General features: G+C 45.0%; 1 protein-coding gene across 1 annotated transcript in view; it reads left to right on the plus strand.

Annotated features, from left to right (window-relative positions):
- Nucleotides 1-2,727: 2,727 nt before the first annotated feature.
- The window catches only part of Dok5 (docking protein 5), a 151,578-nt gene continuing 130,269 nt past the window's right edge, over nt 2,728-24,036 (plus strand). Inside the window, exon 1 of the mRNA XM_021193671.2 lies at nt 2,728-2,982. Coding sequence (XP_021049330.1) covers nt 2,917-2,982 — 66 coding nt within the window. The 5' untranslated portion in view covers nt 2,728-2,916. The remainder of the gene's footprint in view (nt 2,983-24,036) is intronic.

The following is a 24,036-nucleotide window of genomic DNA, read 5'->3' on the forward strand; positions in this document are numbered from 1 at the left end:
CTTCGTCCTAGCTGCCTGGAAGTCAGTCTTCCACTAGCAGCCTTCAGATGAAGGTGTAGAACTCTCAGCTCCTCCTGCACCATGCCTGCCTGGATGTTGCCATGTTCCTACCTTGATGATAATGGACAGAACCTCTGAACCTGTAAGGCAGCCCCAATTAAATGTTGTCCTTATAAGAGTTGCCTTGGTCATGGAGTCTGTTCACAGCAATAAAACCCTAAGGCAAAGAGATACAGTGAGACACACAAACTCTAAATAAACTGAGTAAGTTTTTTTTTTTTTTTAAAGGTTGAGATCCAGAAAAGAGCTTGCCAAGTTTAAAGAGCTGTAGTCAAGGGGATGCTTCCTAAATGCAAGCCAATTAACTCCGACCAGTCAGCTGGAACCATATGCCACGTCTGAAGAGAACACCAGTCATCTAAGGAAGCAGATGCAGAACCAGGGGGGTGGCTCAGGAGCTATAGTACAAGTGGGAAGACCTGGGTTCAACCCCTGAAACCCGTGTAGGAAAGGGACAGGGGCACCAGCCTGTGGCACGGCTGGAAAGTGGGGATGAATTGTTCTCTGGGGCTCACCTGCTGATCAAAGAGGGTATCAAAGATAAGCAGCAACATGGAGAGATTTCCCCAGATCCTTTCCATATGCACCTACACCCACTTGAGCCTAACACACACACTTGCGCGCGTGCGCGCACACACACACACACACACACACACACACACACACACACACGGTAAGAAACACTCACTCTGAAAACAAAAGAAGGGAATCTAAGGAAGATAAGACAAATGTGTATTATAAAAACAAGTCTTAAGAGTTGAAACTGAACAGCAGGAATTAAAACAATGCTGCTGGTGTGTGGAAGACTTAGCTAGAGAGAAAGGGGTTCTCCCTCCTCCCTCTGATGCTGCTGCAACCGGTGGTATCTAGCTGTGCATGGTGAGTGAATCCACAGGAAGACTGCAGGCACTGCTGAACTCTGCGTCCCTGTAGGTCTCTCCTTCCTTGACACCATTGGGAACTTCCTAATTTATAGAAGAATTAGAGGTTGTCCTGTGATTGGTATACCACGGTCTATTTTGTAAGTGTGTGTGTGTGTGTGTGTGTGTGTGTGTGTTCACACGCACGCGTGCGAGTGTATGTGTGATATCAGTTTGTTTGTTTTTTTTAACCAACCAAATAAAAGCATATACTCCATTCAACCTTGCGCTTGAAAAATTATTTGTTTCTCCCCAGCTGGCATTTTCTAGTCTGATTTGATCATTATTTCCAAGCCCATTTTTTTCCCCCTCATCTATGATTTCTGTTACTATGGGCCACCCACCCACTTCCAGCTTATGCAATTGATTCATTCTCTGTTCCTGTGACACTGTAATTGGTCTACAAATGAAGTGTTGGACAGGTGTCGTTTACAGACACCTCTGTTTCACGGTTGCCATGGGCAGGGTTGGTTAATAGCTCTTCCAAAGCAGCCTTCCAAGTGACTTCACCATTTTCTCCTCTTTGGGCAAAAGGCTGACACTTACAACATCATTTTTCATAGAACAGAAACATGAAGACAGAGCAGATGGTTTACAATATAACAAAGAGTTCTCCTCATTGGCATCTCTGTTTCCTGGTTGTCCCAATTTAGCCTCAATTCTGTGACACATTCTTGGGTGATTTCTCTTCTTTGACTGACTAATACCCATCAAGCCAGGATGACTAAAGTGAGAGTTCCCACAGACAAAGGAAGTCCTGTATGATATTAGAGATAAGAGGAACTAAATGTCATCAGATCTCAGGACCTGTGAAATAGATGACTCTTCCTCTGTGACTCTCACTGAAGGTCACCCAGCTCATTAGCTCTGACTGGGGTCACCTCTGGTGACCAAGAATGGTCTAGCTGTTGAATAAAGGAAGACTAAGACCTGCTTTGGAGATCAAGAAGCAACCTTGTGCTTATGACATCAGAGTCAATTCGTACAAAGGACAGAGCAGTTCCCGGTACAAGTTGCTACTGACAAAGTCCTGAGATTTATTGATCATCTATATAGAGCGGGGGTGGGGGGTGGGGGGGTGGAGTGTGAGGACAAAGCAGTGACAGTCCCAGAATCAGCTCCGGGAAACTTACGGTCTTATTGGGAAGGGAGGCTCAAACCAGAAAAGGGACAATTGTTACAAGCCTCGAACTTCACAGCAGGGAGTCCTCGTGGAAGAGCTGAGCATAAGCCATGGAGATGGAGATGGCTTTCCCTTTATATGTAGAGGTCACAGGTAAACCACACAGCTCAGTCTCCCCGGACACAGACACACTCTTAATTAGCTCTTATGTGAAAACGATGGGGCTGAAGGGATGGGTTGGGGCACACACAGCTGTTTAAAAAAAAAAAAAAAAAAAGAGTCCGATGTCTTTCTCTCTAAAAGACAGGCAGGAGCTGGAGTTTCGTGGATGTCTGCTATGCAGCAGGGACGCGCAGCCGCCCCTAGGGAGAGGAGGTGGGATCAGGGTGGCTGGGGGCCAGGTGGGCGGAGGCCGGGGGGAGGGGATCCGTGCGCTCCTCCTTCTGGGCCATCTCTGCTTTCTCCTTCCTCTCTTTGCTCCTCCGTTCTGGTCCTTCTCCACCTCCTCCTTGGGGGCTGGAGCGGCTCCTCCTCCTGGCTGGCTGCCGCCCAGTCAGCTGACGCCGCGCTCCAGTCTCGCCTCCCCGCCGCTCTCCCCCAAAGTGGCTGCTGGGCGCCGGCGGGCCGCCCACTTTCAGGCTTTGGGGAGACAGGGAAAGAGATGTGCGCCTTCTGACGCCCGGTTTCACCGCATCACCTTGTTAACTTTCACTCCCTCAGTCTCTGTCCTGACCCTCCTCCCCACATCCCTCCTCGAAGCCACTCAGGGTGCCAAGCGCACGCTGGGGGCAGCAGGGTCACTGTCTGTCTGGGATGGCTTCCAATTTTAATGACATAGTGAAGCAGGGGTACGTGAGGATCCGGAGCAGACGCCTAGGGGTACGTATCATTCTTTCTGTGATCCTTGTTCACGACTTCAGGGTCTGTCTGCGGCCAGCATCCCGGTTCCTGGCACTGGAGATTTGCTTGGTGGCTCTCGCAGCCCACATCCCAGGCTACCGCGGCTGCGGCGCTAACGCCAGCATCCAGTATGTCATGGAGCTATCTTTATCTCTCGGATGGCTTGACTTTCTAGCGGTGGCTACCGGAGCCCATTGACTCGGAATAAATATTTCCCGGTAGCCATGGGTGCTGAATCTGGAAAGCATGGCATGGTGCTGAACCTGCCGGATGTCCCCGGCCGGCATCCCACTCGCGCCAACTTAACTTTTCCAGGGGATGGATGGAGGCCAGGACACAGGGCAGATATTCTGAGTGGGGACCAAGGTCAGTGAAGATCTGGCCCCAGGGACTCTGCTCTGCGGCTCAGGTGTTGGCAGAGGGGGAGAGAGCTGACCTCAGGCAGGGCCAACTCCCTGATAGAACCCCAGATCGGAACTTCCCTACTCTTGAGCCTGGGCAGTGGGTTTCTGTTTTTTAGACTCCACCTTCTGAGTCCCACTGGGCAATCAGATCATTTCGTGTGGAGCATGGTGCCTGCGTTAAGCTCCTGGAATATGAGCCGAAAGAAAGAATGAATGAATGAATCCCAGTGGCTCCCGTGTCTTAAGGCTGTTTGCTTTTCTCTTGGGGGCACTTCAGGAGAGAACCATCTTGCCTTTCTTTGGGTTTTAAGAGACAGTACAGTCTTTAGAGAGGGGAGGACATTAGATTATTATGCACATATATGTATATGAATATGTGTGTGTGTGTTTCAGCCTACCCCACTTCTTCTTGCCATGTGTCTAATACCTTGGCTGTTTTTGTTGATTTGTGTTTGTCAGAGGCTGGGGCGGGGAGCGGGGGTGGTGGTGGGGGTGGGGATGGTGGTGGAGCTGGTGGTGAGGCAGGGCTGAGATGTAAGTTTACTTAGCAAGGAAAGCTAGTGTTGGTGAGAATGTCAATGTCTCCATTAGGCTGAGTGATCCAATGAGTATCTTTGTCCACAAATACAGTTGTATCTGCTACCAGTCTTTTATATGGTCTCTGGCTTTTTTTTTTTTTTTTTTTTTTTTTTTTTTTTTTTTTTTTAATGTGCCTTTAATTTGACTGGGAATAAAAGAAATTTCTCAGTAGTAACTACTCAGTAGTAACTCGCCAGCACAGGAATGTCTGCTGGGGAGAAGCAGCCTGGGTTGTTATAAAGCTCTTGCTCCCTTCCTTTGGCCTATTTCTCTCTTTGCTTTCTCCCTGTTGCCAGTTACTATGTTTGAACAGTCAAGTTCTCACATCTGTGACTGTTGTAAACACAGAGAAGAGGAACTGTATCAAAACTAACCAACTTTCCTGGATTCGCTACCTCTTCTTTGATTCTCCCCAGGGTCCTCAACCCAGTGACTTCCATGTGACTAGAAAGAAATCCTGAGTGTCACACTTTTTATTATCTTGTGGCTTATCATGTATAAGTTTTAAAGAGAGTGTTAGAAAGCCGCATTCTAATCTTGGGTTTACTCCATCATGTCAATGGAAGGGATTGGGTCTAGACATTCGTTCTGTGCTAGAGAGCATTCCAACAGGAAGAGGACATACATTATTAATGCACCGGATATGAATTATTCATGAGGATCAGAGTTGATGCCAAATCCTGACAAGGGTGATTTATAGGAAAAACTGGTTAACATCACTTTCAAGTCTTTTTTTCCCCTATATTATTATTATTGACATAATATAGTCTTGTGTGAATCCCAACAAATTTTGGATAGACGTTAGAGGCAAACAGAGAGGAAATAGAGTCTAGTTTGCATCTGTTTTATATTGACAGTATTTTGGATAGTCCAGTTTCTCAAGATATAGCCATTTTATCTGTGTTTACTCAAATATACACAAGAATACTCATTGAATTATGGTAATCACACGCAGACTGAAAAGTCAGTTTGCTACCATATAAAACCGGCCTTATTTGTCAAGCTTGTTCCACCAGTAGATCAGTCTGTTAAGATGCTCTTCTGTTATAATTTATAAAGAAGGTGAATTCCATCATCGCCAGAGCTGAGTGCCAACTGAAGTTTTGGTAGAAGACTTGCAAAGGTGGAGAATTCTGGTGGGAAGTGATCATAAGGACCCAGTGTCCGAGGTCAGGAATGTTTGGTGTTAATCTAGGCTGTATATAGCATGGAACATATATATTCTGGGCACTGTGTGAGTCCCAGAGAGCTAAGGTAATGGTTCTGGCAGACTCAGCAGACAGAGTATATGTTGACACACCCAGTGACCTTGCAACTGGTAAGTGATATGACAATGGCTTTATTAATGGAATCCAGACAAGCGTCTGTGGAGGAGAGCCACGTCTGGGAATATTTATAATTAAACAATTAAACTGAATTTCATGGTAAGCAGCTGCTGTGTCAAAGAATGTTCCCAGGTTTGGGAAAAAATAGGAATGAACTCTGCCTGTTCGACTCATTAGGCCTATGACCTTTGACCTTCCATGGCTTTGATTTTTTTTCCAATGCCTATGCAGTGTATGCTATTTGAAGATGTTCTTGTGACTTCAAGTAAGATAATATCTGTGCACATGCAGAGAGAGGACAGAGTATTGATTCTCACTGCAGTTGTATCTCTAACATGATCAAAGATGAGCTAAGGGTGGCGATGCTTCTCAGGGCTGCGGTGTTCTTGCCTTGCGTCTGTATGTGTCCAAAGGCAGATTTTATAATTATTGCTATTTAAACTTAAACTTACTTTGGTAAACGTATCAGAACATGAAAGGTGTCCATACTTATGGCACCAAGTTGTACTTGGATGCATGTGTGTGGTTTAAATGTTTAAATAATCAGGATAAGTATCTTTATCCTCACTGGGTGAAATTATTATTTTTCTCGAGGCAGAAATACTTATCTTTCTTTAGGTCTTTCTTTTCTTTGGTTGAGGTTTTTACAAAAGGTTCATATATATAAATCTACATTTAATAATATAGTTTTGTAACTAAGATAGGAAGCTATGGTTAGGCATTTTGTCAATAGACAGTAAGTATACTAGGAACCCCTCTATTCAGATGGGTCACAGATAGGTCACCTTCAATGAAAGTCCTAATCTTTGCCTTAAGCAATCAAAGTCCGTGTAAACTGACTCTTTGCTTTGAACATCAGAAAGCCAAATGAAATTCAACTCATTTAATCGAGACTGTCTGTCTCTGTGTCATCTTGTCCACACTGGCTCCTCCAGGTCTTAGGCTGTGCCCTGGGTACAATATTTGTTCAAGAATGTTGATGTTTCTATTTGGGGAGCTATGGGGAGGAGGGGAACAGCTATCTATAATTATCTAATTCTCAAAAGACACTGGAGATTTCTTGGATGAGTGGAATAGGCGGTGTCTGCGTCATTAACCCGCTAAGTGTGCTATTTAGATGGATTACATTTGGATCTTCATTTGGTTTCTTTCTTTGCGATGAGGAGAATTTTCTATCTATAATTATCCTGACAATGCAACTCTCAGAGCTTAAATTTAGACCCATTTTCCTTATCGTTCCTCAGTGACTTGGTGTTTAAATAACCCTTCTTTGCTCTAATCTAACAGCTTATCGGCATGGGCCACTTGAGCTCCCCTCTGGCCGGTTCTCCATCTGCCCACCTCCCCAACTGAAAGCCTAGGATAGATATCTCAAGCTCAATGCACGCGCAGCCTTGATGGACTTAACCATGCCATTAGACAGTATTTTGGTTTCCCCTGGCAGAATCAATCCTAAGCCAGAAACCAAGCAAAACTGGCATTGTATCTCCCTGTGCCTGTCTCACACCACCAAGAGGCCATTCGAGCTCAGTCTTTGAGCTCTATCTAGACTCTGACCATCTCCTATCCTCTAATCATCTACCGGCACCACTCTGGTTAAAGCCCCATTCTTTCTGCTTTGTAGATTTGGAGTAACTACCTCCAGCAGCCTACATCTTCATCCACTCTCATTCAGCACCATCTCCTACATTGCTGGGCCCTCCACTGACAGGCTGGCCTGGGTCTGTCCCTGCTCTTCCCACCAACTCACGCTGCTCCCCTTCCTCTATGGCTCAGCTCCCACCCTCTCCATGAGACCTTTCCAAACATCCTTGGTTTTTCCTTTCTGCTTCTGTATCCCTAGACCTTTTTTTATTTTTTTTCATACCACCCTGTACATTTTAGACTGTATTTTTATTACTTGTACACCCCCCACCCCACCAGGGAATGGGATGCCCATGGGATTCCTCTCTCCTCTCAACTACAGCTGTGCCCTGAGTAGACACACCCAATGAAGACTTGTAGAGTCAGTGGATGGAAGAAGGTTCCTACCACCATTTCCTCTGATATAAGGGTGCATTTAAAAATTCTAGCGTGATGACTATGGCTTGGTGCACGTGTTAAAATATTTACCAGCCTGATTATTCTATAAAAAGAGAGACCCTTGATATCCACATAATACATGATCATCATAAGGGACTCAACACAATGCTTAGCACAGAGGAAATCCAATTAATATTTATTACTGCTCTGTTCTCGGTCCTACAATTACTGAGGGTAGAGATGGCGGTACTTGGCTGGTTATTATTTTCCCAGCCTTTACTGTGCTAACTCAAAGCAATTGCTGTTTAGTTAGAAAAGCACACTTAATGTCTAAGGGATAATTTATGTTCAAACACAAACACCATTGGCCACTGATGTTAGGGGCAGAGCGAGTGTTCGCCTTTATAAGACTTTCACATTATCTGCATAAATGTCCGGAATGCCTCCAAAGGGGATGCATATCTCCCTGAAACGCAACTTCACATAAACTTGCTGGTCTAGGAGATTTTTTTCTCTTAATTTAGATGTCTTGAAAAGCAGACAAGGAATGGACAGAGTATAGGGAGAAGCATTTCCTCTCCCCTTCGTTTCCCTGCTCCACTTGACCCAATATCCCATTGAGGATTTCATATTCCATTTAAGTCTTTAGATTTTGATTCATTTGCTAGAGTGCTCAGGTATATTTGATGCTTTTCTCGCTACTGTGACCAGATTCGGGGCAGAAACAGCTTAATGGAGTGAGCATATCTTCTGGCTCACTGGTCAGAAGCTACAGTTCGTAGCTGGGGTGTGGAGGCCTGTAGTAGCAGGAGCCCACAGATACAGCTTCAGGGGGCAAGGAATTCTGTCAGGAAGTGGAACTGGCCCATAACCATCAGAGGCTATAGCATAGCCCCAAAGGTTTCACGACTTCCCTAAATGGTGCTCCAAGCTGGGGCATACGTTCCCACCGATAAGCCCGTGGGAGAAGTCTCATATGCAAACTATAATACTCGAAAAGGAAGGATCATCCTACAAGAGTCATCCAGACAGACTAGGGCCATCTCAGGCCATTCTTGAGGGGGCGGAGGCAAGCTCACACACAGATGCAATGCCCAGTAAGACACATGAAGTACTGTTTGCCCATCTTACAGGCTTTGGGTGACGTCCGTTTGTCAGTAGTGAAATGAATGTCCAGGTAGACCCTCGGCTCGCGGGCTGGTGACAATCCTTTAGTGTGACCTGGCTCCATCCATCTCAGCTTCACTAATGGGATTTTCCACACCAGGCATAACTTTCCAGCTGATACGTCGGTCCTCATGGAGGATATGATTAATTGTGCATGTATTCTGCTTTTAATTATGATCACCCAAACTGATTTAGCAATGAGCGGCCAATTTAATGGCTTTGTGTGGAGACATAAAACCAAATTACTGATGCGATGATATCCCAACATCTGCCAGTGTGGTTTTTAAAATTATATTCATTAGGCGACTAGCAATGTGTATTTTTAGGCAGCCTGGGTAGTTTTGGGGAGGAGTCACTTACCTTGGTACCTTAAGAATTTGCTTTCCATGTGAGATGCATCTGTAGTCATTACTTCCTTATCTGTGAAACATCCAGGGAGTGCTTCTTAGTGTTGTGTTCCATGCAAGCCACAGAAAACAGGACAGCTCACTCATCGTCCTTAGTAAACCGACAGTCTGTCTTAAAGCCTGCACTGCTAACTGGTCATTTATACATTCTCAGTGGTTAAAGGTCAGCTGCTGTGAATGAACAAGTCATCCAGGATGGGAAAAGATATCCGGAGATAGCCCCCTTTTCCACACTTGTGGAATGCAGGAGGCTGTGCTTGCCTCTGCTCTTACTCGAGAATCTTGGTTCCAGCTGGATGAAGACCAAACCTTCGGAGAGTCTAGGCTAGGAAAAGATGAGGCAGGCTTTCTTCCGCCCCCATCCTTGTGAGATTCAAAATGAAGTTGTGAATTCTGAAATGCCACGAGATGTATTTGAATGTGGGGGATTAAAACAGCGTCTTTCTAACGTGCAGCCGGGTGGTGTTTAGTTAGATAAGGATTTAGAAGTTGATTTTGGGGCGCATTCATGGGCCTTCTTACTTCACTGGAGTTCCTTGCCTCTGGCTAGGTATGCGCTGAGCTGGGGGCACAGAGTTCTCAGCCAGCCTTAGGGGATAGGATTTGGTAGACTTCTTTGTGGTGACATGTCACACCTGTGAACCTTCCTGCTCTAGGCTCATCCCAGACCGTGTCCAAAAGAAGCATGATCTCATTTGTTTTCCGTGCAAGCTTTTATTTTTATGTAATTGTAGGCTCCCATGAAGATGCGGGGGTCGGGGAAATGACCTATTTGGTAGAGGACCTTGCTTGCAAGAGGAAGGACCTACATGTGAGTTCCCAAAACCCACATGAAAAAGCCTGGTATAGTGCCTCATGTGTATAACCCCAGTGTTCTGGGGGTACAGGCAGGAAGAGTCCTGCAAGCCCACTCTGTGATGAAGTTCCAGGCCAATAGCGGAGGCCTTCCCAGCTGCCCCTCCTTCCCCATGCTCACAAACTCTTGACATTACTAACGTGTTCTCCAGTTCTAGAATTCTGTCCCTTGCAGAATGTCTGTATGTGAAACCGTGTGGAATCTTTGGGGATGGGCCTGGTTTTACTCACGGTCCTTCTCTAGGGAGTCATCCAGGTTTCTCTGGGTACTGCTGGATGCTGGGTGCTCTCTGGTGACCCACTGATGGGTCACAGGTCCTTTGGACCTTTCACTTGTTGAAGGATATCTGGGCCCTGTCCAGTCTGGGTTGTTAGAGATGATGTGACATTTGTGTGCGGGATTTTGTGTAAATGTAAGTTTTCATAACTGTTGAGATACTCAGGGGCACTACTGCTTGGTTGGGCAGTACTTGTAGGTTTAGTTGCTTGAAACTGTTAGGCAGTGTTCTTTAGAGCAGAATAAAATAGAATGCGTATATGTTTCTCTATAAATGTGTGTGTGTGTGTGTGTGTGTGTGTGTGTGTGTGTGTGTGTGTGTGTAGCATCATTAAGCTGACTTACTTCTTAGGGGCTATGATTCCAACAATGGAAAGTCTGTGTGCTGAGAACAGAGAGAACCTCATAACTTGTTCATTACACAGTGCTTCATGGCAAATCCAGACCTGTGCTGGGGGTCTGGAGGTCCCTGGAGACATACTGGTTATCCAATCCAAGCTGGAAGGCCAGAGAAGCAGGAGTCGTCTAGTGGCAGTAACTGGAGAGTGCAGCAGTAGCTACATCCCATGTGTGGAGGAAGAACAGTGCAGGCAGCCAGGCAAATGGATTCACCCTTGGATCTCCAGCTGGGAGGTGCCGGCGGCTTCCTTTAACCAGTCAGATCTCTCTGGAAATAGACACCCCCACACACACACATACCACACAGATACAGACACACACATACACACACACACACACTCTCTCTCTCTCTCTCTCTCTCTCTCTCTCTCTCTCTCTCTCTCTCTCTCTCTCTCTCTCTCTCACACACACACACACACACACTCCTAGGCTATTCTAAGTTTTCTCCAAGCACCAAGCAGTCTTGTTATTTTTACATTCACACCAACAGTGTCTGAGTGACCCGATTTCTCCGCAGCTCCTCCAGGAGTTGATGCGGCCTTTAGTTTACTTCTGGCCGTCCTTGTGGGTGTATGGAGGCATTGCGTATGGCTTCCACGTGCATTTCTCTGAGGGGGAGTACTGTTGATCTTCTAGTCATGTTCTTCTTTGCCACTCATGTATGCATGTAAGTAGTACGCCTGGCTCGTCTCCTCGCGATCAGGTTTGGAGAGATCTTCATCCACTCTAGATTCAAATGTCTTTTCAGACATGTGGTTTGCAGATAGCTTTTCATAGTCTACAGTGCTCTCATTCATCACCAGAGCCTTGCATTGCTTATCATAAGTGTGTGTGTGTGTGTGTGTGTGTGTGTATCTGTGTGTATCTCTGTGTGTATGTGTCTGTGTGTTTCTCTGTCGGTATGTGTTTATGTGTGTGTCTCTGTGTGGATGTGTGTCTGTGTGTCTAAGTGTGTGTGTGTCTGTGTATGTATCTCTCTCTGTGTGTGTATCTGTGTGTGGGTATGTGTGTGTGTGTGTGTTTGTGTGTGTGTATATTTGTGGGTGTGTGTCTGTGTCTCTCTGTGTGTCTAAGTGTGTGTATCTGCTGTGGGTGTGTGCCTGTGTGTCTATGTGCACGTCTGTGTGTATGCGTCTCTGTTGTATGTCTGTGTGTGTATCTGTGTCTGTGACTGTTAGTGTGTCTGTGTATATGTATCTCTGTGTGTTTCTGTGTCTGTATGTGTATCTTTGTGTGTGTGTGTGTTTGTGTGTCTGTGTCTGTGTGTGAACATATGGAGGTCAGAGTAAACTGGAAGAAGTCAGATCTCTTCTTCCATCCAGTGGATCCCAGGATAGATCGGGCCATCAGGCCTGACAGTAGAACCCCCACATGCAATGAGCCATACGGCTAGCCCGTAGGATGGTCTCTCATAGGGCAGCTTTTACAGTCCAGTGAAACGCAGGGCAAGGTTCATTTTCATATGTGGACGTCCAGTTCCATAGATAGGTGATCCTGCTGAAATTTCCCTCTCCTCTACTGGGCACTGACTTGGGTCCATCCCTGAGCAGTCTGCTCTGCCCATTGTTCTGTGGACATGCAAACACACCTCGGGATGTCTATGCATGTCTGAGTGGCAGCCATACAGTATGGTAAGTTGCTCTTTTTTTGTCAAAAAGAGTTAGCTACTTTAATTTCTTTGTCTTTCAGTATAAATTTTAAAATAATGTCTCCAAGTGGAAGGACTACCGGGAGCAGCGTGGTTTTCTTACACATCTTCATGGGGCGCATGGCTTTATTTTCATGATGGCAATAGAATATATTTGGTAATCGGATTCTTACTTTGAATCTCAACTTGGCTACTTACTGACTCTGAAACAAATCATATAATTTCTGTCTTGATTTAGCCTCCTTAGATACAAAATAAGTGTAACAAAGTACTTCTCACCAAAGAATGGTCTATCTTATTCCAGGGCCTGGCTCACAGTAGGTACTCAAGGGATACTCATAGACCTTTATGTATCTACTTACTTATTCATTTATTTATATTATGTGCATGTGTGTTTTGCCTGGGTGGATGTCTCTGTACCATGACGTATGCAAAATAGCACAGAAATATTGGGATTTTTCTCTGAAATAGTTATGACTTGTATTCAGCCCCAAACAAGGGCTGACAACTTTTGGTTTTATTGTTTATTTTGAATTCATAAAGTGACCTTATATTACAATGTGGAAGAAATGGATTCTGAGAAATAGAAAAAAAGAAAAAGCAAGAAAATAAGGCCAGGAAGGCGAAAGTTTGTGGGAGGAGTCTGTTCTTTCTCTGGGGAAGATTGGATGCCTTTCCGTGGATGTGTTATGCGTACGTAGCTAATCCTTTCCATTCCTCTCCCATCTGTGTCACCTCCCAGGACATCAGACTCAGCAAAGTCTTGTACCGAGATTTTTGTTCATAAACATAAAAGTGTGTTCTTAAAGTTTGTTCTACACAGTGTACGTTCCTATCACTCTTATATAGCACCCTGGGTGATGGTCAGAGGACCCTTTCTGCTGTCAGGGTGTTCCTTACACTGTACATGGGCTCCAGGAATCGAACTCCGTTCTTTAAGCTTGTGCTGCAAGCATTTTTACCCGCCTCCCCCCGAGCATTTTTGTCAGCCTGCTCTGCCACAGTTCCTTAATTATTCCACCAATAATGAAAACCTTCGGCTACTTTCTATTTCCCCCACTGAAACCATGAATGGTGGTATGTTTGGGCACATGAAGGAAGATGGATGGAAGTCAGGAAGCTGCTCTTACAAAGCCAAACACATTTACAAAGCGTATGACTAGAACTGAAGTTCCTCCAGACAGTACTGAGACTCTGTACCTAGGAATGACCACCAGTCCTTACTAATATAAGACTGGGGCTCAGGGTGTGCTTCTCCCCCAATGCACGTGCACACACACACACACACACACACACACACACACACACACACACACACTCACACTCATGCATTCAAGTGCACGCACATACACACATGCATGCATGCATGCATACACACATACTAATGCACACATATACATTCACACATGGACACACACACATGTACATGCATGCAAATGCACACACACACACACACTCATGCATTCAAGTGCACGCACATACACAAATGCATGCATGCATGCATACACACATACAAATGCAACATATACATTCACACATGGACACACACACATGTACATGCATGCAAATGCACACACACACACACACACACACACACACTCATATTTAACCATTCTTTGGTGTAGTCCATCCCTCTGGAAGTCCAGTTTGATTTTGCCAAATTGATCCTTTACATGAAGCCAAATCCTCTCTCATCTTTACTTAAAACTCCCAATTCTTTCCCCTTACACACGCCATCAAGACACGGTGTGGAGAGACTCGATGCGGTGGCCTCACCTGCCAAGGGTCACCATGCATCTCCAACATCAATGGGGAAAATGTTTTCCATGGAAAGCAAATGGTCTTCTCTGCCTTACTTCCCTTCATTTCTTTGGCTACCAACCTCTTCTTCCCTCCATTCTTGCTTTTCTAACTCCCCATCCTGACGATCCCGGCTGGCACACCACTGGGTTGTGACGGTGCCCCACACACCACCCATCGCCTCAGTGGGGGTAGCCACTCACATGTAGATATGTAAATAATTAAAAGTTAAGCGGTTTGGGGTCTTGTTTTTGTATTTGAAGCAGGAGAGACCACTTCACGGTTAAGGTTGCTTATTCCTGCAGAGAACCCAGGTTCCGTTCCTAGCTTCTCCACCTGTAACTCCAACTCCTTCTTCTGCCCTCTGAGGCGCTTGCATACACATGGAGTACCTAAAAATCACATAGGCGCACCCCTCACACTCCCTCCTCCCATCAATCTCTTTTTAAAAAAGTATTTAAACAAATCCTTTGGCACATGAGCCAATTGAAGTTATAAATAGTCACAGAAGCTCATTCCTGGCAACCATGCCAGCACCATGTATATAACGTATTTCCATCACTGTACAGAGCTCTGTTGGACAATGCTGCCTGCATCGTGTCTGTATAACATTGATGGATGGCTTAAATGATATGTTTTGATGATTTTAGCTTCACTAAGCTGGGAGCTCCACAGGGGCTCAGCAGGGTTGGCGCTAACTTCTTTATTCCCATGTAGCCCCTCACTAGCTAATTGTTGAAGCAATGAGCGTGGGGGGAGGATACGTGGATTGAAGAATTCTCTCTAGTGAGAGAATTGGTTTTGTCATTTGCCCCTTAGTGTCCAGCAGGGGCTTTCAGAAGGACCAACCACTCCACGATTTTACACATGCTCTCCCATATAATAGTTGGAAAAAAACTAATTCTGTTACTGTCATCATCTGGAAATATTTAAGTTTTCCATGAGGCTGATATCGCAGAGCCCATTGCCTAACTGCAAAGATTAACCATGACAAGCCCTGACCTACGGGGTATGTGTCACAGTGTGCCTCCAGGGCATTCACCTCCTCCATTCATTACAAATCCGGTTAGGTGCAACTCTGTGAACATGCTGAGTTGTGGATGAAGTACAGGATCATTGGGGACCTCAGTAGACACAGTATCTGACAAATGTCTCGTGCATCCAACTCCTTCCAAAGCGCTTGCCCTGGGACTGGTCCCCAGAGGGTGCCACGCATGCCTGTCTGCTTCCTAAGATCAGTCATCATCAGTCATCCACTGCATGGTGAGTAACCAAGATGCTACTGACCGAGATGCTACTGACCGGGCTAGGGCTCAGGCTCCTGCAGAGTCCTTGGGAGCTCTCCAGGGCTTCAGGACACTCATGTATGTAGGTCTGTGGCTTCCCCCTGTATCCCACAGAGTGTTCTCACAACTGAAGTGGCCCTGTCACTCTGGAATCCCCGTAGCTATTCAGGCCTTCTGACCTCTGTCAAAAGACCCAGAGGGGAGGGGAGCAGAGGGTGGGTAGAGACTTCACAGGGGAGAGTGGGAGCGTAGACAATGGCCAGGTAGACTGTTGTGCCAACCTGTGTGTTAAGGAGGGTTTCTACTCCTTCTGAAGTCTCCGGATAGCTTCCCTCGAGGAGCATTTTCCTGTTCAGATGATTGACAGGCTCATTTGATTGACTTTTACGGGAGGTAAATGATGGTATCTCCCCGTTTCACCTGAAAGCCCCTCACTAGAACGTAATCGCAGGAGATTTAGATAGCTATCTGTTAATGGCTTCCTAAGCAGTTCAGCGCTCCACGCTCCGGACCTTTCTTCTGACTGATCCCAGACCTGCAATTAGGCTTTGTCTTCGAATTCACCAGTCATAAGGAAGAGTCCAGCTCCAACGGCCTCCAAGCCCAGATCAATCAGTTAACAAGCCAGCTAACAGTTCTGTAGTTTCCATAAAAATGGGAATGAAAAGGCTCATTTTGTTTACCGTGTTGTTAAAACACATCGGCCTCTTTACTAGATTTATCTTTATTAAAGAATCATTCATTGTGTGTGTGTGTGTGTGTGTGTGTGTGTGTGTGTGTCACAGTGTGCCTGTGGTGCCCGTGGACAATGTCTGAGAGACGGTTCTCTCCTTCCACCCTGTGCATTCCAGGGATCAAGCTGAGGTCATCAGGTTCATGAGCAAGCAAGCATGTCACCCCCACAGGCAACGGTCACCCCCACAAGGCAAGCATTCATCTCTTCAAATGAGGAGCGTTCTTGAACTAGTTCATTGTGATGACTTGTGAGGGGAAAATGATCAGTATCAACTGCTTTTCCTTTTGAGGAAGAAACCACCAACAGAAACTACAGGCGAGGTTTCCATGTGTGGTGCCCGAACCTCTCTCTGTTGTCATTAAAAGCCTGGTCACAGCTTCTCCCAGCACTACCTGTGGATGAATATTCATAACGAGGGATCCTGTCTCTCTGAGAGCCCAAGAAAAGGAAGATGCTGTGTCCACTCGATTTAATCCCATTTCCTCCGGACAGCAGCCCAGCCACGGAGATGAGAAACTTTGAATTGTTCTTTTTTTCTCTTAATAACTGTGGGCACGCTGGGTGTCTCTGACTTTCGGGGTGAAACTTTAGCACGTCACTAGAGAGATGGAGTTGCACAAATATGCTGACTGGAAGATGTTTTGATATAGATTAAGGATTTAGATGCAAGCATCCCCCACGCTGCTGGGCAGCCTTTTAAGGAGATTGGCCATTTGGTTTAAAGAAGTTCTTTCATCATATGGAAATACATTTCTGAAGTTAAATTCATTTTAGCGGGACAGTCACACACAGGATCAAGTGTGTGAAAGGGAGATTGGATATTCTGTTGGCCTTTAATATTGAAGCTTAATTTCCAGAGTTTTTTTTTTTTTTTTTTTAGACAAAGTTGAATAATATAAGATGAAAAAATTTATTGGTCTATTGCTCCAATATTAACTCAACAAATGGGTCAGCTTCCTGCGTGTAAAGGTCATCTGTTCCAGAGAATCTGTAATTTTGATTTTAGATTAGCGTCAGGCATCTGAATTCAAAAATAAAGGTTCTCATTTTATCTGCTTCAAGGTTCAAGCTGAGAAATATGCGGGCATATGATTTGAATTCCGACAGAGAATGTGGGAGCTATTTTAAGGGCTTCTTACGACTCTTTCACACACACATGCCACGAAGACTCGACTGGGTTTCAGGATGATAGGGTAGCAGGATGCTAGGAGTTCAAGTTTCGAAGTCAAGGAAAAGTGCAAAGCAGAAACTGGCACAGTTTGCAGAGATTTGACACGAGTCTCTCCAGAAGCTGAGGTTGAGACTTCCTGATTTCTGCAAAGCTCCTCGGTGGCTCCCAGGAACATCACTGTCATTATTTAGTGTGTGTGTGGGGGGGTGCGCACACACGTGTGCTTGCGCATGTACGCATGAGTGCAGTTACTAATGGAGTCCAGAAGAGGACATCAGAACCTACAGAGTAGGTTGTAAACCACGTGACTGGGAAGCTGGGAACTGAACTCTGTTCCTCTGCAAGCGCAGCCAGTGCTCCTCACCACAGCCATCTCTTACCTGTTTCTTTATTGATGCATCTGCGTTCACAGCCTACGTTCAGAATGGTTACAGAATGCTAGTGGCTCACACCTTTGCAGGGTCTTAAAAATAAATATGGTGACCATGTTTTGAGACATGAGACTTTTTAGTAAACCTGTTTTTTTTTTTTAAGGATGCATAAGAAGTCTGTGTTTGTGTGTGTGTGTGCGTATGTGTGTGTGTGTGTGTGTGTGTGTGTTTAACAGGGAGGGGCAAATATGCATTCATATATTGTGTTGTTTGAAAAGACTGTCTCCAATAATGTCACTGACATTTATCTATATATTGAGACCTTGGACAGGGACAGGGCATGCTCACCCATATGCACCCCCACCCCCATTTGTCACTGTCTTTGTATGTTTTTCTTAGCAGGAAAGGTGACCAGGCACCATAATTACTCAGTCTAAAACATTTTCAGATCTCTTGGTGATTGAAACAAACTTTTACTATTTTATGTTTAGTGGCATTGCTTTGTTTGTTTGTTTGTTTGTTTGTTTGTTTGTTTTGAGACAGGGTTTCTCTGTGAAGCCCTGGCTGTCCTGGAACTCACTCTGTAGACCAGGCGGGCCTCAAACTCAGAAATCCACCTGCCTCTGCCTCCCGAGAGCTGGGATTAAAGGCGTGCGCCACCACTGCCTGGCTAGTGGCATTGTTAATGCTGTTTTAATAAACAGCACAAGTACCTTGGGCTTTCAGTGGCATTTCTGCCACTGTCACCAGTTGGAACATGGAACCGTTTCCCTGCACATTGTGTTCATCAAGGAAGCAATAATGGGTCCAGACAACATGGAGGGAAAGTTAAGGTTTGGATTCATGTGCTCGTGGAGACAGACTATCACCGCCCAAGAGTATGCATGCTTTTCCCTTGTTAAAAATTATATAAACCTATCACACTAATATGAAATTATTCTTTTAGTCTATTCCCATCTTTCTCCTAAACATTAAAAAATTAGTATGACTATAAGTAGCACATATGTAAAATATCACCTGCAGCAATATCTGCCTGGAAGCGTACAGCCCTTCTTCCATAGCACTGGGTTCAGCATACATGGAACCAACCTTCAACCCAGGATACTCATCTGAAACGGCACCTGCTCCGGAAGGGTACAGATGTTTTCACGTTGTTGCTCCCCAAACAATCCAGGATAACAACTATTTACACAGCATTTGCATTTTGCTGAGTACTCTGTGTCATCTGGAGGTGATTGGAAGTGCCCAGGGGGATGTGCACAGGTGGGATGCGAGTTCTACATCATTGCTGTTTCAGGACATGAGCACCCACAGATAACCGTATCTGTAGAGAGCCTTGGGGCCCATCTGTTGTGGATACTGAAGGACAGCCATTGCTGTGTTCTATGGTGAACATTTCCAAAGATGCTCATATGATCTTCAGGATTGTATTTATGATGTCTATGTTGACTTGATAATTAAAAGCTCCCAGACCAGTGAGTTCATTCAACTGAAGCTCAGTTTAGGGCTATGTTTCTCTTTTTGGTGGCATCATTGACATTTACGTGAGAATGTACAGACTGAATGAGACAAACATCGTTATCATCGCTAACATCTGTGGCCAACAACATTAACATTCCCAACCCGCTGGTGAAGCTGACATCTGTCTTGTCATCATCCCTGGGCAGGTAATGTCACCAAGCCATCCTTATAATCCTCTTGTATGTTTTAGACCTTAGCATGAATCACACATGTACTTGCACATGCACACAGTGCTTTGTGACATCTGTGTTGTAGAACCTCTGTAAATTCTTTTGTTCATTTACGATTTTCAATATAATCAGAGAAAAATTAAGAGCACACTCTGCAAGGATGAGCAGCGCCGCCGTCTCCGGCACATCGATAATCGACCTCAAGTGATGCCCGCGGACATTCTGACTTCATTTATTCCAGAACTGGGAAGGAGACACTTGGTATTGATTTATGAATTCTGAGCAAATTCCGATTCCTGAGTGAAGGCCATGATTACAGTTTACTCATTAAGCTTGCAGATGACAGGCATTGGCTTTGGCTTTGTGGCGTATGTCCCGTTGATAACTCTGTGTGTGTGTGTGTGTGTGCGCGCGCGCGTGTGCACCAAAGGCTGGGAAGGCTCATTGGCAGAGTGTGCTCCGGGTCCGTACATGATGAGCAGGCATCTCTGGCTCTCTGTGGGATATGCCTGGCACTGTCAGAAACCACAGGAACCACAGATCAATTTAATAGTCACACTGCCAGCAACTGAGTGTTCTAGTACTTTATAATACCTAATGCACTTATATGATAGGTAATGCACTCCATTTGTGGAGCCATAGATTTCATTCATTCATTCATTCATTCATTCATTCATTCACTTACTCATTCACTCACTCACTCATCCATTCGCTGATTCATTCATTCACTTACTCACTCATTCACTCACTCATTCATTCACTCACTCACTCATTCACTCACTCATTCATTCACTCACTCACTCATTCATTCACTCATTCATTCACTCACTCATTCACTCACTCATTCACTCACTCATTCATTCACTCATTCATTCACTCATTCATTCATTTTTCTTTCATTTATTCAGCATCCTTTGTTCACTGAGGAGGTAGTATTTCCAACTCAGATCTTGCTACCCCAGATAACTGAGACTCGGAATAAAGCAGCAAATAGATGAAGGGTAAGCATGGGTCCTGTGATCTACACTCGTTTAACCGATCACTTTTTTTGTTTCCATAACAACTGATACAATTTCAAGAGGCATCTTATAATTATGCAGTCTTCACAGCTCTAGGTTCTAAAATTAAAAGTTTAAAAATGATGCACAACCAAAAAAGACCCGCCACCATCTTTCTCTCAGAGTCACTTAGTTCCCTCCAGAGCAGCCGCTCTCCAGAGCAGCCGCTTGCTCCCTGCACAGCTTCCCATCCACACTGCTGACTTATACCAGTCTATCCACGCACGCATATGTCTGTAGGTTTTCACATGGGTGTCGCATGTGCTTCATCTTCTTCAGTGACATGTACTGATACATTATATGTTCTCTTTTTCACTCCACATAGATTTCTCCACATGGTTAGAAATTAGTTCCTTCCTGTCCCCAGATGTATAGCACTTAACTATATTAAATATTATATGTATTTTAAATCTTTATGAATGTCATTGATTTTTATTTTTGGAATAGGTATGTTTGTGGATAATTTTTTTAATAACTGAAATTATGAGTTTAAAATGGAGTGATTTTTTTTATGGCTATCAGAAAATATGTTTTGAATGACAGTCTGGAGGTATTGATCCACACTGTGTTTGTGACACATCTGTCTCATGTGTAAGGAGAGATGCAGGTGTGTGTTTGTACATATGTATGTTTGCATGTTTATATGTATGTATATGTGTATGTATGTATGTGTATGTATGTATATATGTGTATGTATGTGTCTGTGTATGTATGTATGTATGTATGTATGTATGTATGTATGTATGTGTTTATGCACTCTCATTTGTACAAAGTAAGCAAGAAATACAGAGCAACCTGATGAGAGACACTGGTATGGAGGGAGGTGGGAAATGCAACAATAGGAACCAGACTGGAGAGACTTCTGAAATAATTTTTAATTTTGGCCTATATGACTCTACTAATTTTAAAAAGCTTTCTTTTTCTTTAATGATGAAGTTAAAAATTTAAATTTGACTTACTGTTATACTGCCATTTTCTATATATGGTTTAAAAAGCTTAAGGTTTTATTTTTGAGGCTGGTCCTGGGAAGTAGAGAACCATCAGATGAAAGGGGACCATCAGAAAGCAGACAAGCTGGGGTTGGCCTGATGGGTACGAGCAAGTGTGTCGCACAAATATGAGGACCTGAGTTCAATCCTCAACACTTACTTAAAAGCTAGGCCTGGCGCTTAGGCACCTGTCACCTGAGCACTGTGGGAGGTGGAGATAGGATTCCATGGAGGCCGCCAGTGCTGGTCAGACTGCAATGTGAGCTCCAGACTCAGGGAAAGACCCTGTCACAGGGAATCGTGTGCAGGGGAATAGAGTAAGGACCTGGTGTTCTCTGGTTTCTGAATCTAGGTACACATCTCTCACACACACACACACGCACACACGCACACTCACATGCACACACACATACACACTCTCACACATGCACGCACACTCACACACTCTCACACGTGCACTGACACATATACATGAGCATACACATAAATACACATTTACACATGCACATGCATGCACTCATACACACACTCACATGCACACACTGACACACAGGTACACACATACACATACTCACACATGCCCACTCACATGTATACATTCACACCCATGCACAGTCACATGCACATACATACACATGCATGTGCATGTACTCACATATGCTCATATGCACACACTGGCACACATATACACACATACATACACACATGTACACTCACATACACACACATCCATGTACACTCATACGCATACACACACACATATACACACACTCACACACATGCACACTTAAAGATAGTCTAGCCATGGGAGTTGAACATTGATTGGCTCTAATTATTTTGTCTGATTCTCTGCAGATAATGGAAAAACAGTACCTTTCTCCCAATTGTTAGTAATTCCCACGTCAGCTCCGTTTGGGTGACTCTACGGGCTGATTTTTCTTTCATTTAAATGTTTTGCTTTTATTTGTGCCAATATTTGGTACAGGTCTGTTAAACAGCCTGATACTTCCCGGCTATTGAAGCTGTGCTAGGTGAGTTTTCATTGGAAAAGCCTAGAGACTTAGAAATACTTAGTGAGGGAGCTTGACAGAGGGGGAGGGGAGGGGTGGGACATTGGCTCACAGAGTCAGGCTGGGGTCTGGGGAGATGTGAGCATCAGCTTAGAGTCAAGATGTGCTTAGTGTTAGGTCCAACACTACGTTCAGAGAGACCTCCGGACGAAGGATTGGTGACAAGCCAGAGCCTATGCGGATGGCCGGAAGTGCCCATTTCTCAGAGCCTCCGACCCAACAACTTCAGCAATGTGACATCCTTTGGAGAGAGAAGGCTTGTCAGTGTGGACTGTAAGAGGCACCTGGCTCGGCTTTCCTAGGGGTTGATGGTGATGTGGCAGGCATTGGAGCAGGTGCGGCTCCAAGTCAACCTGGTAAACCTTCACACCAGATAATAATGCAAATGGAGCTGTGGTGTGCGCTGCAGGGACCTCTCAACTGGCGCAAAGAGTAGGTATGGCCACTTTCTACCACCTCCTGCATTGTATGGGTTGCTAAGACCCATGCAGGAAAGACATTTCTTCCAGAGGTGAAGTCCTGCCTTTTACTGAGTCGACATAAAACAAGTCTTTCACAGTAGATAACTATACAAGTACAGTGAAAACCAAACTGTATGATTAGATTCCACTTAGAAGCGTTGCTTAGTGAAGGTTCCAAGCTCAAGGTTCCCACTATTGAAAACGGATATTGGCAAGGTTTGGGGACAGGGTCTCTTAAATTGGATGGAAGGTTCTCCTTGGCTCAACCCCAGGGCTGGCACTCGCTGCGAGGCTTACGGGAGTCGCTGCCTCCTTGCGTGGTGGAGATGAGACTGTGTGGTGTTGTGAGTGCTTTCCTGTGCCCTTTCATGTTTTGAGCGAAGGAAGGAGAAAGCAGAGAATAAGACGTTAGCAGAAGAGGGAAGATCACAGCCCCGGAATGTGTGTGGGTTCCTCTCCCAGACCCACTTGACTGAAAACTCAGCTGGCCACGCATCAAAAGCAAAGGTTGTCTGCAGCAAAGACTTGTGGGCTTTGAACAAATGGATGGGACGCAAAAGCATGGCTTGGCTCGTATCTCTGAAAGGTTGTTTTGCTCTCTTATCTATGAAAGGACTCTGAAGGGCTGCTGTGCGGCAGTCACGGCTCTGAGTTTCTGGGATCTGTTTGTGGAGGGAATTTGCCAGATTCTTCTTTTTCACATTTCCCCTGCACTGCATGAGGCATCTCCGAATCCTCTGAACCCTTGAATTTGTGCTTCCCCCACATCTGGCGGTGTGGTCAGAGTTGGCGCTGCAATTTATCAGCAGTCTGATTTGAGATAAGCCACCGAGATTGTCTCGCGATGGGATATTATTCTTGCGGAGTCTAGGAGCTGCCTTTGAGCTAAATACGCTTGGCAAGCACCCTTTGCCTTGCAGAATGGAGAAAATTGGTTGATTCTGGATTAGGTGAACTAAAACAGGTAAACTGAGGCCACGTGTGTTTCTTGTCTACGAAACACTGGGTAGAGAAAGGCAGACAGAAACACTGGTGGAATCTCTTGATTTAGAAAGCCTTAGAGTCTATCACAGAGGCACATGAAACAGACACAAAGTATTTCAGGTCTTGGAGTGGAATGGATATGGGGTGGCCAGTCTTGGTTGTGTTCTTGATGCTGGCAGGAAGAAGGACAGACAGACACTCAGTTGAAGAATTGCCTCTATCAGATTGGCCTGCAGGGTGTTTTCTTGACTCTCTAATTGATGGGAGAGGGCTTAGCTCACTGTGGGCAGTGTCATTCTCGGCAGAAGGTCCTAGACTGTATAGAGAACCCCA

This window comes from Mus pahari, chromosome 3 (assembly GCF_900095145.1).
Source record: "Mus pahari chromosome 3, PAHARI_EIJ_v1.1, whole genome shotgun sequence".
NCBI lineage: Eukaryota > Metazoa > Chordata > Mammalia > Rodentia > Muridae > Mus > Mus pahari.